Source organism: Microcaecilia unicolor, chromosome 8 (assembly GCF_901765095.1).
Source record: "Microcaecilia unicolor chromosome 8, aMicUni1.1, whole genome shotgun sequence".
NCBI lineage: Eukaryota > Metazoa > Chordata > Amphibia > Gymnophiona > Siphonopidae > Microcaecilia > Microcaecilia unicolor.
The window spans coordinates 89,068,615-89,081,173 of NC_044038.1; the positions used below are offsets into that span (position 1 = coordinate 89,068,615).

At 49.3% G+C, this 12,559-nt stretch overlaps 1 protein-coding gene across 1 annotated transcript in view; it reads right to left on the reverse strand.

Moving 5' to 3' along the window:
• Positions 1-12,559, reverse strand: part of ATP4A (ATPase H+/K+ transporting subunit alpha) — a 119,485-nt gene that overhangs the window by 50,350 nt on the left and 56,576 nt on the right. Inside the window, exon 15 of the mRNA XM_030212637.1 lies at positions 11,025-11,175. Within this exon, the coding sequence (XP_030068497.1) occupies positions 11,025-11,175 (151 nt within the window). The remainder of the gene's footprint in view (positions 1-11,024; positions 11,176-12,559) is intronic.

Here is a 12,559-nt window from a genome sequence, read left to right on the forward strand (position 1 = left end):
CATTCACTGTCTGCCCTTTCTATCCCTTCCATCCATTATCTGCCCTTTCTCTCTGCCCCTTCAATCCACCATTTGCCCTCCCTCTCCCATCCATCCCTCTCGCTCCCCCTTCCATCCAGGATCTGCCCCTCACTCTGCCCTTTTTTTCAGCCCCCAGTTCCAGCCCCACTATCCCACCAGTCCCCCCTTTCAGCCCCAGCCCTTTTCTCCCACCAGTCCCAAGCTTCAGCCCCCAGCCACTTCTCCCTGTCCCCTTTTCAGCCCCCAGTTGCAACCCCAGTCCCCAGCCCTTTTCTCTCACCAGTCCCAAGCTTCAGCCCCATCCACTTCTCCCTATCTCCTTTTCAGCCCCCAGTACTCACAGTTTCAGCCCCTGCCCCTTTTCAGCCTCCAGTCCCAGTACTAGCCCCCTTATCCCACCTACCCTCCTTTTCGCCCCCAGTTCTAGCCCCCTTCATCCATATGCCTTGTATTAGGGCCTCCCTTTTCAGCCCCAGAACCATTCTCCCACCTGACCCACGCATGCCCCATTTTCCCACCAGCTCCAGGCATGGCCCCCATTTTCCCATATGGCCCCTTCTCAAACCCCAGTTCCAGCCCCCTTCTCCCATCTGAGAGCCCCCTCCCTTCCTCCCATTCGAGAACCCCCTTGCCTCCCCACCCCAGTCCCTGGCTTCTGCCATCTGAAAACCCCCTCCCCTCATCTGAGAAGAACCACCACCCCACACCCTTCTCCCATCTGAGTCCCCTTACCCCCTCCCCCATCTGAGAACCCCCACCCCACGCCCTTCTCCCATCTGAGTCCCCCTTACCCCTCCCCATCTGAGAACCCCCACCCCACACCCTTCTCCCATCTGAGTCCCCCTTACCCCCTCCCCACATCTGATAACCCCCACCCCACACCCTTCTCCCATCTGAGTCCCCCCGACCCACCTACCAGCTCCGTTCTCCTGCTGCCACCCACTGCCTTTAAAAAAAAAATTGTGAAGCGCTGGAGTGGCAGGCAGCGCCTCGCATCTGCCCTGCTAGTAAAAATCTCCTCGACATCGTCGGGCCTTCCCACACTGAGTCCCGCCCACCCTTGCGGTAATAGGAAGTTACCTCAGAGGAGGGCGGGACTCAATGTGGGAAGGCCCGATGATGTCGAGGAGATTTTTACTAGCCTGCCACTCCGGCGCTTCGCAACATTTTTTTTAAAGGCAGGACAGGGTGTGGGAGCAGCACGCAGGGCCCCCTTGAGCGAGGGGCCCTATGCGGTTGCCTCGGTCGCCTCTCCCTAAAACCGGCCCTGCATCTTAGGGCCGGGGGGAAGTTAATGCCCTTAGACCTCGGCGTTCCACGCGTTTCCCCCGACGGCATAGATGTGGTTACATGATGTACCATGCGCTGCCGCATCGGGGGGGGGGGGGGGGTACGGGCCCTTTTCATGTGCCGTCTCTGATCCGGGACCAGGACTTTGGAAAATTGCGGTGTGCAGGCCGCAGACCAGCCACGTGTATCGGGCATTCGATTATGTGCTGCGCTCGCCGCTATACACGCGCCTCAACCCGAACCTGGCCCCACTCACCCCAACCAGATCACTCGATATGGAGGGGGCAAAAATCCCGGCTCATGTCCTCCCTGAAGGCCCGCTGATCGGAGGACTTAGGTGCACGCGTAGCGGACCGTGGATTAAGGAGGACCGGAGCAGAGAACGCACGTGGCGGTGACGGGAAGGGAGATTGGCTCAGACATCTACCGGCTGGGGTCGAAGGAGGCATGATTAAAAGGCTTACCCTGCACAGCTTTTCAGGTACTTTTCAACACCTAGACCGGCACCCGCCGCCGCCACTGTCGGAGCCCAGGACTCCGACTACCCGCGCGTTCAAACAGTATGGGTCTGCCACGATATGGACCCGTTTGCTCCGCGTCCTGGCGCCGCTGCTGCTGCTGATGGGGACAGGACTCCATGAGGACAGTGCGGGCCACCAGGAACCGCCGTGCATGCTGATGCCCGGACGCCAGAAGAGGACGTCCGGGCTCAGCCCAGGGGTTTTAAACCCCCTTTTCTTTTCCCCACCCTTCCTGGCGGGGTGCCTGAGGGGCGGGAACAAGCCCACCTCCCCCGCTCGCACCCCACTCAGACTAGTGCGCGTCCCCGTCGGGGCACGGCGCCATGTTAATGGCGGCTCCGTGCACCCGTTGGGGCACTGCGCTTTGCTTAAACCTTTGCTAGGAAGTAAAATTGGGGAACACACACACACACTCACACAGGGCCGTGCTAACACGGTAAGCGAGGTAAGCATGGCAGGGGGGCGCTTCCCTCTGGGGGGCGCCGCCGCACCATGCTCACCTCGCTCGCCCTCCCGCAACATCCCTTTTCTTTTTTTTTCTTTTTAAATTTACCTCCGTGGTGGCGGTTCCGGCAGCGCAGCGTCAGGGAAGGAGGCGGTGCTCCCGACGTCTCTAGCCTTCCCTTCGCTGTGTTCCGCCTTCTTCTGACGTCAAGGATGACAATGGGAGCGGGAGGGCAGGAGAGAAACGACAGCATGGATGCGAAGGGAGGGGAGAAGAGGGCGGGTCAGGCTGGGACATGGGAGAGAGAGGAGCATGGATGCGAGGGGGGGGTCATGGAAGGGAGAGAGGGGAATTGCTGGAAAAGGATGAATGGAGGGGCAGGGGACAGAGGAGCATGGATGGGCATGGATTGGGAGGGCAGGGCTCAGGGAGAGAGGGGAATTGCTGGAAAAGGATGAATGGAGGGGGCAGGGGACAGAGGAGCATGGATGGGCATGGATTGGGAGGGCAGGGCTCAGGGAGAGAGGGGAATTGCTGGAAAAGGATGAATGGAGGGGGCAGGGGACAGAAGAGCATGGATGGGCATGGATTGGGAGGGCAGGGCTCAGGGAGAGAGGGGAATTGCTGGAAAAGGATGAATGGAGGGGGCAGGGGACAGAGGAGCATGGATGGGCATGGATTGGGAGGGCAGGGCTCAGGGAGAGAGGGGAATTGCTGGATAGGGATGAATGGAGGGGGCAGGTGACAGAGGGGCATGGATTGGGAGGGCAGGGCTCAGGGAGAGAGGGGAATTGCTGGAAAGGGATGAATGGAGGGGGCAGGGGACAGAGGAGCATGGATGGGCATGGATTGGGAGGGCAGGGCTCAGGGAAAGAGGAGAAATTGCTGGACATAGAGGGGAGGGATGAAGGAGATGAAATGAGGGAAAAGGAAGAGAGGAGAAAAACTGCACATGGATGAAGAAAATAGGCAGAAGCTGAGGACCAGAAATGAAGAAGAAAGGAGGAAAGGAAAGAAATAAATGGAAAGGAAGCCCTGGAAACGGAGTTAAGAGGACAGATAGCAGCAGAATCAGATACTGGGCCAGCATGATCAGAAAAAGAAAGTCACCAGACAACAAAGGTAGAAAAAAAATCATTTTATTTTCATTTTAGTGTTTGGAATATGTCCACTTTGAGAATTTACATCTGCTATCTTATTTTGCAATGTATAGCAATTTCTTTCTAAGAATATTGCTGACAATTCCTGTCAGTGTGGCAAGTGGTGAGTGATCAATTTCACGGGGGGGGGGGGGGGGGGCCGCCGCCGCCGCCGCCAACTGATAGTCTGCAGGGGGGGCGCCAACTGATAGGCTGCAGGAGGGCGCCAGAGACCCTAGGCACGGCCCTGCACTCACACACACACAATCTCTCTCACATTCTCACTCACACACACACACTCTCACTCATACACACACACTCTCACTCATACACACTCTCTCTGTCACACACACACTCTTTCACTCACACTCAGAGGCATAGCCAGGTTTTTATCTCAGGGGGAGCAGACCTTTACAAAATAGGTGCCGGTTGGTGTCAGCTGGACAGCAGTGTCTGTGTTGCTGCTCAAGGACTGTGGTGGACACTGAGTAATACAGGCTGTCTCTGCGTCCTGCCTAAAAGGAAACAGTAAGTTACATCAGGAGGCAGGACGCAGAAGAGGTCCCTGGACTGGCCAGAGCAGGCAACCTGTCTTCTTAACTAGAAAGTAAAAATATTCAAATTGTGACCATCACCTCAGGAATAGCACACACATTCCTTCCACTGCTTCCACTGCTAGACACCTTGTTTAAATCAGATGGGCTTTTGTTTGTGTGGTGACTCTACAGGATGTGGAGATCAATAGTCTTCAGGATTTTTATTTTGGTTGACAAGGACCACCAAAGGCGGCCCTTGCCCCAGAGTGGTTGAGCCCACTTTCAAATAGGGCTAGACACTTTTGCCATTCAGGTTTTCAGGCTATCCACAATGAATCTGCATGAAAAAGATTTGCATGTAATGGAGGCAGTATATGCAAATCAATTTCTTGCATATTTAATGTGGATATCCTGAAAACCTGACTGGCAAAGGGGTACTCCAGGACCAACTTGGGAAATGCTGCCCTAGAACACAAAACTTACCACCTCATAACAGCCCTAACCCACCTATGAAAAGACAATGCAATATATATTACACTGGGTTCTCGAGCACCAATATACCTACTATTGGGAAACTGGAACAAGCTGCACTGTTACACATTCCTACACAGACACTACATGCTAGCAGAATTCTTCACCTCAGTCGCACATGCAGAACATGAACAGACCCTCATCTATATAACATGAGTAGCCATACTGGGTCAGACCAAAGGTCCATCTAGCCCAGTATCCAGCTTCCAACAGTGGCCAACCCAGGTCACAAGCACAAGCAGAAACCCAAACTGTGACAACATTCCATCCTACCAATCTAATACAGAATAGGGAGCCACACACAAAAAAAAACCCAACAACAACAAAAGTTGAAATAGAGACCCCCTCCTCTCTGCCCAAGAAAACCAGACTCTATAAACAGTGGAATACTGGTAAAAAAAAAAAAAAAAAACAGAAAAGCATTTTCTCCTGTATTTCACAAAATAAACATAGAAAAATATACATTTTACAAAGCAGGTACATCTCAGTCCTTACAAAGTATTAAATAAAAATAATGGTTTTTCTACCTTTGTTTGGGAATTTGGCTGGTTCCAGTCTTTTTTTCCATATTCCATGAATCGGCCTTACAAATTCTTTTCCAGGCTGGCCTCTCCATTTCTTCTCTCTCCTCTTTTCTTCCTTTCCTTCTCTACTATTTGGCACTGATCTGTGTAACCATCTTTCCCCTTTTCCAAAATTACCTCTTTGTCCCCCATCTCATCCCTTTTTCACATCCCTATCTCCTCCTCCCCTTTCCAATAGTGCCCTCTGTGTCCCTATCCAATCTTGGTTTTCCCTTCCCAGTGAAGCAGTCATCGCCATACTCTCAAAACAAAGCAAGCAAACATATGAGCTGCTGCATCCATGTTGTCACTCTTTATCATTGGTAGAATTTGTATTTAATCTCACTTATATTTTCAAACATGGCAATGTGTGCAGTATACAGATGTACACAGAAAAAGTATAATAACGGAATATAGGTAGAGTAGTAATTTGTTGTAAATCGTAATCATTGTGTCGTTTGGAGGGGCTAGTTATAGAGGCACTCTAGCATGTGTTATATTCATGCAGAGATTTTGTTTTCTCCTGTTAAAGGACACTAAAACAGAATAAAAGAAAGCCAATGGACTGCATTAGGGGCTTATAGCCCATTTAGTTATGTTTAAACAAAAGAGATCTGATTTAAAAAATATATATATTTTATTTTGACCTATAAACCACTTGTCCCTAAAACATGCCTAAAAATGTAAATTTCTACAAATGAGATGGCGTGAAAATGTGATTCCATGTGCCCCAATGAAAGGCGAGTTTAATTCTACTTCCATTTAATTTGAATATATTCTATCATCTTTATAACACCAGCTTCCCAAGGCAGAATACAACAACAGTTAAGATGAACTCATCAGGAAACAGGATATCCTCACTGAAATCTTGGCCATATGAATTGTATAGAAGAACAGTGAAGAAACGTGAGCACAAACTACAGAGTTTATAATTGCTTTTTCTACCAGCTACATTAATTTTTGAAGCTGTGTTCTTTTCTCCTTCAGCTTTTAAGGCACTGCCTATCCAACAAAAGCAGCTTTAGCCTTGTTACAGATGGATCAACAATAAAGAACGAGAACGTGGATGCAACAGCTCATAAGTTTGCTTGTTTTGCTTGGAGTGAAGGCAATTATGATGACGGCTGCGCGGGGGAGTGGAAACAGATACCAAATTGGCTTCCTTGCTTACAGGACTAGAAAGGCTCACCTGTCAGGCAGTCCATTCTCTGGTGCCAGGACAGGTGCCTGCCGTGCCAAACAGAAACACCGTGCCGACCTGCACTGTGTGTGCACGAGGGGCGGGGGGACGACCTGGAGGAGGAACAACGACGTCGAGAGTGACTGTGTGAGTGAGTGAGCTGAGGACCTCGCCTCAGCAGCTCTGTGAAGTTCCCAGTTCCATTTCCCGGTGAACGGACGGTGCTCACGGCGGACGGAACGGCCAGTATGCAGAGCAGCCTCTAGACTAGAGCAGTAGCAGGGCAGGTAGGGCCAGGGCAGGCACTAGGCGTCGCCGCATCGGTCGGCGCAGGGCAGGCTCGGAGTCAGCTGTTCCAACTTCCATCGGACTCCGCGGGAAGGCTGCAGGCAGGATCAGCAGCGCATGCGCATAGGCGCCATTCAGTTTTAGAAATCCAGTTGGGGGAGCGACCGCTCCCCCTGCGCCCCACCTAGCTACGCTTCTGCTCACACTCTCTCTCACACACACTCGCTCTCTCTCTCTCTCTCTCTCTCAAATACAGCCTTTCTAATACCATGCCTCTCTCCCCAGAAACTGCCTCACACATAAACAGAACATACCGATGGACATAGATGGAGAGGAGAGAATCACGTGACATGGACAGGAGGGCAGGGAAGAGGAGAATCGCTGGACATGGAGGGCATGGGAGGGGAGGGCAGGGGAGAGAGAAAAAAAACGCTTACACGAGAGCCTTGCTAGGCAGCTATAGCCTTTTCTTTCTATATGATCTTTATCACAGGCCTGCTGTGATACATATGTCCAATAGTACATAATGCAAGCACACTGCCAGTTTTTCATATGTAGCTCCCCAAGTAGAGGGACTGGAGTGGAGTGGTCACCTTTGCTCACAGGGATAGCACAATACACAACCCCCCACCACACACGCACACACACACACACACACATTCAAATACAGACTTTCAAATACAATGCCTCTCACACATAAACAGAACATACTGATGGATATGGATGGAGAGGAGAGAATCGCTGGACGGGCAGGGGAGAGAGAAAAAAACACTTACACGAGAGCCTTGCTGGGGCCCGTTCATTGTTGACGAAATGGGCTTGGTTCCACTAGTGTATATATAAATAAAGAATTCATATTTTTATCCTGACATCGCATTGGTCATTCCCACCCCCTCTTTTTTTGTGGGATTGTTTGGTTTTCCATTTTGGAGGGTCTTAAGGATGTCACTATGCTGCTTGATGAGAGTAGCAGCATTCTGCACCTTATCCCTAAAGAGATTCTCTTCATGGAACAGCAGCTCAGCAAGCTTTTTCTGCGCATAGGGCCTCAGACCTGAGGTTTCTAGTCAGCTGAGTCTACAGGCACCAGTACCCATTGCAGAAACTGTTGATGCCATATTTAAAATTTCTTGGATCACACAGACCATGAATCTTCTGCACTCCTTCCCTTTGGTTACTAGCCCATGGAGTTCATTGGTGACTGTCAGCAAACTCCACAAGTACATGCCCATAAAGACTGGTAGGATGTTACATGGGACATTAGCATAGCATTCTGAAAAACCTTTCTCCCAAAAGACTCCAATGTATGAGCTTCCCTTCCAAGGGGCAGCGAGGAGTAAGTCTTGGAGTTTTTGGCTCTTTTGAGAGCAGATTTGACCACCATGGAATGGCAAGGCGAGGAAACTGCTGCTTCTCAAATCTGGGAGCTTTCTGGGCTTTGTACATAGAGTCCAACTTCTTGGTCATAGGAGAAACAGGGGGGGTGGGGGGGGGGGGGTTCTCTCACATTCTCATCTGTGAATGGGCACTTTCATAGCTTCCTTGGGTGGGTCAAGGGATTGAAGGATATCTAGTGCTTCTGCCCTGGGCTATTCCTCCATCTCTAACTAGGATGGCCTCTGCCATCTCCCTTAGAAAATCAATAAATGAGAGTTCCTGTGGTGGGGGTCTTTTGCCTCTCATAAGGTGGGGGGGGGGGATCTGAAAGGAGACCTGGGGGACCTCTCTTTCTAGAAGACTTCTTCAGAAACCCAGGAGTGCTTTGAATCCGACTGATAAACATATTCCATAGGGAAATCTCTGAGTCTCTGCCTGTCCTGCACTACTGACCACAGGGGTCAGACCTTGGACAGCGTTGTCAAGATACCAAAGATTCCAAATGGATCAGTGAAAATTCCTCCTCTGATACACTGGAAATTGATACTGGTGTGGCCAACATCAACTCCAAGCCCCTTCAGTGCTGAACTGTCTCTTGCAGGCAGTACATGGATCTCAAGGATTGGCTGGACCACTTCTGGTCTCAACAGTGATTATGTCAAAGCTGCAGCATTGTATCAAGCAAAGAAATTAGCGTTTTACATTTATTTTATTTTTGTTACATTTGTACCCCATGCTTTCCCACTCATGGCAGGCTCAATGTGGCAGGCAACAGAGGGTTAAGTGACTTGCCCAGAGTCACAAGGAGCTGCCTGTGCCGGGAATTGAACTCAGTTCCCCAGGACCAAAGTCCACCACCCTAACCACTAGGCCACTCCTCCATCCTCTTGAATTTGCTCATGAGCTGCTCCTCAAAGGCTGTCATCAACAAAGGTATGGCATTACGATATGAGTGGCCATGTTCTCCTTGAGTCACTTGGGATATATCAGAACCAGGGTCTTGAGTCCATGGAAGTTGTTGCTCCCTCTCCGATGCATAGCCGCTGAGAGGGGGGTCAGGGGGGACAGAATTCCCCGGGCCTCCAAGGGGGGCCCGGTGCCGTGGTCTCTCTCTCTCCTGCTCGGTCGGGACCCAAGTGATCGCATCCCGACAGGAGCAGGAGAGAGAAAACCGGCGCCACAGATGAGCCCCCCTTGGAGGCTGGGGAGGACCCGGAGGAGCACCTCCAGCGCTGCTCTTCTGCCCAGCTGAGTGGCTGCTTTTCCTCTCAAGCGCATGCGCCTGAGAGGAAAAACAGCCACAGAAGCTGGGGCAGGCAATCGGTGGAAGAGCAGCGCTGGAGGAACACGTTTTCTGCTGGCAGGACCTCAGGATCCCCACCAGCGAAGGTAATTGTATTGTGTGTGTGGGGCGACAGCAATCCGGGGGGGTGGGCGGCAGTGATCTTGGGGGAGGGGGGGGGCACAGCAGCGACGGGGGAGGTGGCGGCTCTGCCCCAGGCCTGGTTCAGTCTCTCGGCAGCCCTGCTCCAATGTTACATGTCGAAGGTGCTTGGAGGACACCATTGACCTTGGTCTCTGTGCCCTCTCAGTGCTGTGTCTCAATGTGAGGCAATGTTGAGGTATCTCAGCCTTCGCCTGATGACTGCCACCACTCCTCCTCATCACCAATGAAATCGACAAATCTTTACTCTTTTTTGGGCAGAAATTAGGCGATGACAGCTCCTGGTGGTATTTATTGATGTTTGAAGTTGAGGGTGACCAAAACACTGTCAGTGTTGATTCATCCCCCGCTTCCAATGAAGCTCTGGGTCCACTGAGTCCAATGCCAACAGCGATGGACTGGTCTTATCTGTGCCAAAAGCTCATGATGCTTTTCTCTACCACAAATCTCTCTCTTTGACATCTGGGAACACAGAATTTAATTACAGGGATCATTCGGATCCCAGGCATTACGGCTACTAACTAGAGTATCCTTAATGGCTATGGTCCTGTTCCTTTGCAACACCTTTTGAAGCTGCTGAGGGTCTTCTTTTGGAACATATTATTTGGAAATATAGCTGTGGTGAAATCAAAAGACTAGGTATTGAAAAAAAACCCAGACAGAGGACATTTAAAATTGACTGACAATATCTAACTAGGGAAGACATTGTGACAGGACTTACAAGCAACAAAATACAAATTTTAGTGAACAAAAGCCAGCGCTGAGGAACTGATGATGGAAAGTATGTCTGATCAGCTCCACAGAAAACTAAAAGGTCCCACGTGAAACTGGCAGATGAAAAGAGGTGCACATGCACAGTTGAGCAAACCCCAAAATGCTGTCTTTAGGGCTGAAGAAAGTTCCCACGTAGAGCGCTGTTCGATGATGTCACTCCTGTGTGAGAATTTTTCTATCCTGCTTGTCCTTGATGAATGTAGTCTTCAACATAAGTATGGGATAAATCTGGATACTGCTGGTAAAAATCTGGTCAGACTGCCTTGGCATTGCACTGCAGGTACAACCCCAACACGATAAGCATAGGGAAAGTAACCTGCACTGCACTGCAGGTACAAGCCCAACAACCTTCCAATGTAGACTTGATGACCCATGTTGGTCTTTCTCTGCTTCCATTTACTATGTTACTGTATGCGATCTCCAAGTGAAATATGTAGCCTTGGAATGTGTAGATGGAAATAGAGGACACATTGTGATATTTTTGATGATAAAAAAGCAATGGCAATTCTCTGTATAATTAGCAATCTCAGCACTACAGATGGTTAGGCAACTAGTTTTTGTTTATAAGTTCCCTCTGGACCAGAAAAGGATATACTTACTTTGAATAATATAAACTATGGCTGATCCTCAACCAACATGACCTGAGCTGAATCAGAAGTCACAGGGTCAAACAGGTTCCAATTCAATTCAGGTCAGGTCACATCAAAAGTCTAGCAGGACTTGTACCAAATTCTCAACTTTTGATTTAGCTTCCTGAGATGTGACAAAAGATAGTTCTAACTACATTCAGGTCACTATTAAATGTTGCAGGTTAAATATGCTCCCAAATACTTCTGCTCCACTCTCCCTCTTTCCTTCCACTTGGTGAATCTGGTACTTTTGAGCAAACCTAGTGAAGGATGGTGTGGGACTCACCAATTTCTGGCAGCTCTCTACAATGATCAGTTTCTGTTGTGGAGATGTCCTTGCAAACACCATTTCTGGGTGCATCTTCAAGTTTTCCACTAGCTCCTCAGATGTCATTTCTTTCAGCTGGCCACCATTGATAACACAGGCACGAGCATCCCTGGGGAAGAATAGTGAAAGATAATAGGATAAGGAACTGATATAGGACAACTATGGCCTATTCTAAAACTGAGGGACTGTGAATGTGGTACTTTAGAAAGTAAATCTTGTTTTCTTGTGGGCTTGAGAATAAAAAGAAAAACATGCTTGAACACCCATGAAGTCTCCTTTCCCATATTGCATGTTTGTTTGAATTAGGGTGGTGGACTTTGGTCCTGGGGAACTGAGGAACTGAGTTCGATTCCCACTTCAGGCACAGGCAGCTCCTTGTGACTCTGGCCAAGTCACTTAACCCTCCATTGCCCCATGTAAGCCGCATTGAGCCTGCCATGAGTGGGAAAGCGCGGGGTACAAATGTAACAAAAATAAAAATAAAACCATTATGTGATATGGCAGAAAGAAATGTCATGCTATACTGTGACAAGAAAACACCACTGAAAGTAGAGGAACAAGGACACCACTACCAAAAGTCACAAGGAAAAATAGAAGAATAAGGTATCCGATGGCACTTCCAACCTACAAGAAGAGAAAAGCATCAAATCCAATGAAGAGTTTATTGTAGTAAATACATCTCTGAGACTTGACACAGTGCTGTGTTTCAGTACTTCTGCCTTCGTCAGGAGTCTGTGAGTGTATGATGTCCAGTTTATCTGTTGTCAGCCAAAAAAAATGGTTAATTCTCTGTATGTAAAATTAGTACTGGCACCTTTCAAAAGACTGCCAATAGTGAAACTACACCATGGAACAAAATCTCTTCTCTGATGACAGATAAACTGGATGTCATACACTCACAGACTCCTGACACAGGCAGAAACGCCGAAACACGGCACTGTGTCGAGTCTCAGAGTTGTATTTACTACAATAAACTCTTTATATCATTGGATTTGATGCTTTTTTTTTCTTGTGATTTGGAAGTGCCATCAGACATGCACCCTACTGTAACATAACACACCGCAGTACACTAAGTTTGTTGTACAGGAATGATGGGGTAGAGTCTTCTAATTTTATTAACAGAAGGGCTTGCACTTCAGGAGATGTTGAATTCAAAGGTATTAATCCGCAAACGAACCTTTTCAGGAGATGCAAAGGCGGTAGAACGAGAGGACATGAAATGAGATTGAAGGGGGGCAGACTCAAGAAAAATGTCAGGAAGTATTTTTTCATGGAGAGAGTAGTGGATGCTTGGAATGTCCTCCCGCAGGAGGTGGTGGAAATGAAAACGGTAACGGAATTCAAACATGCGTGGGATAAACATAAAGGAATCCTGTTCAGAAGGAATGGATCCTCAGAAGCTTAGGCGAGATTGGGTGGCAGAGCCGGTGGTGGGAGGCAGGACTGGTGGTTGGGAGGTGGGGATGGTGCTGGGCAGACTTACACGGTCTGTG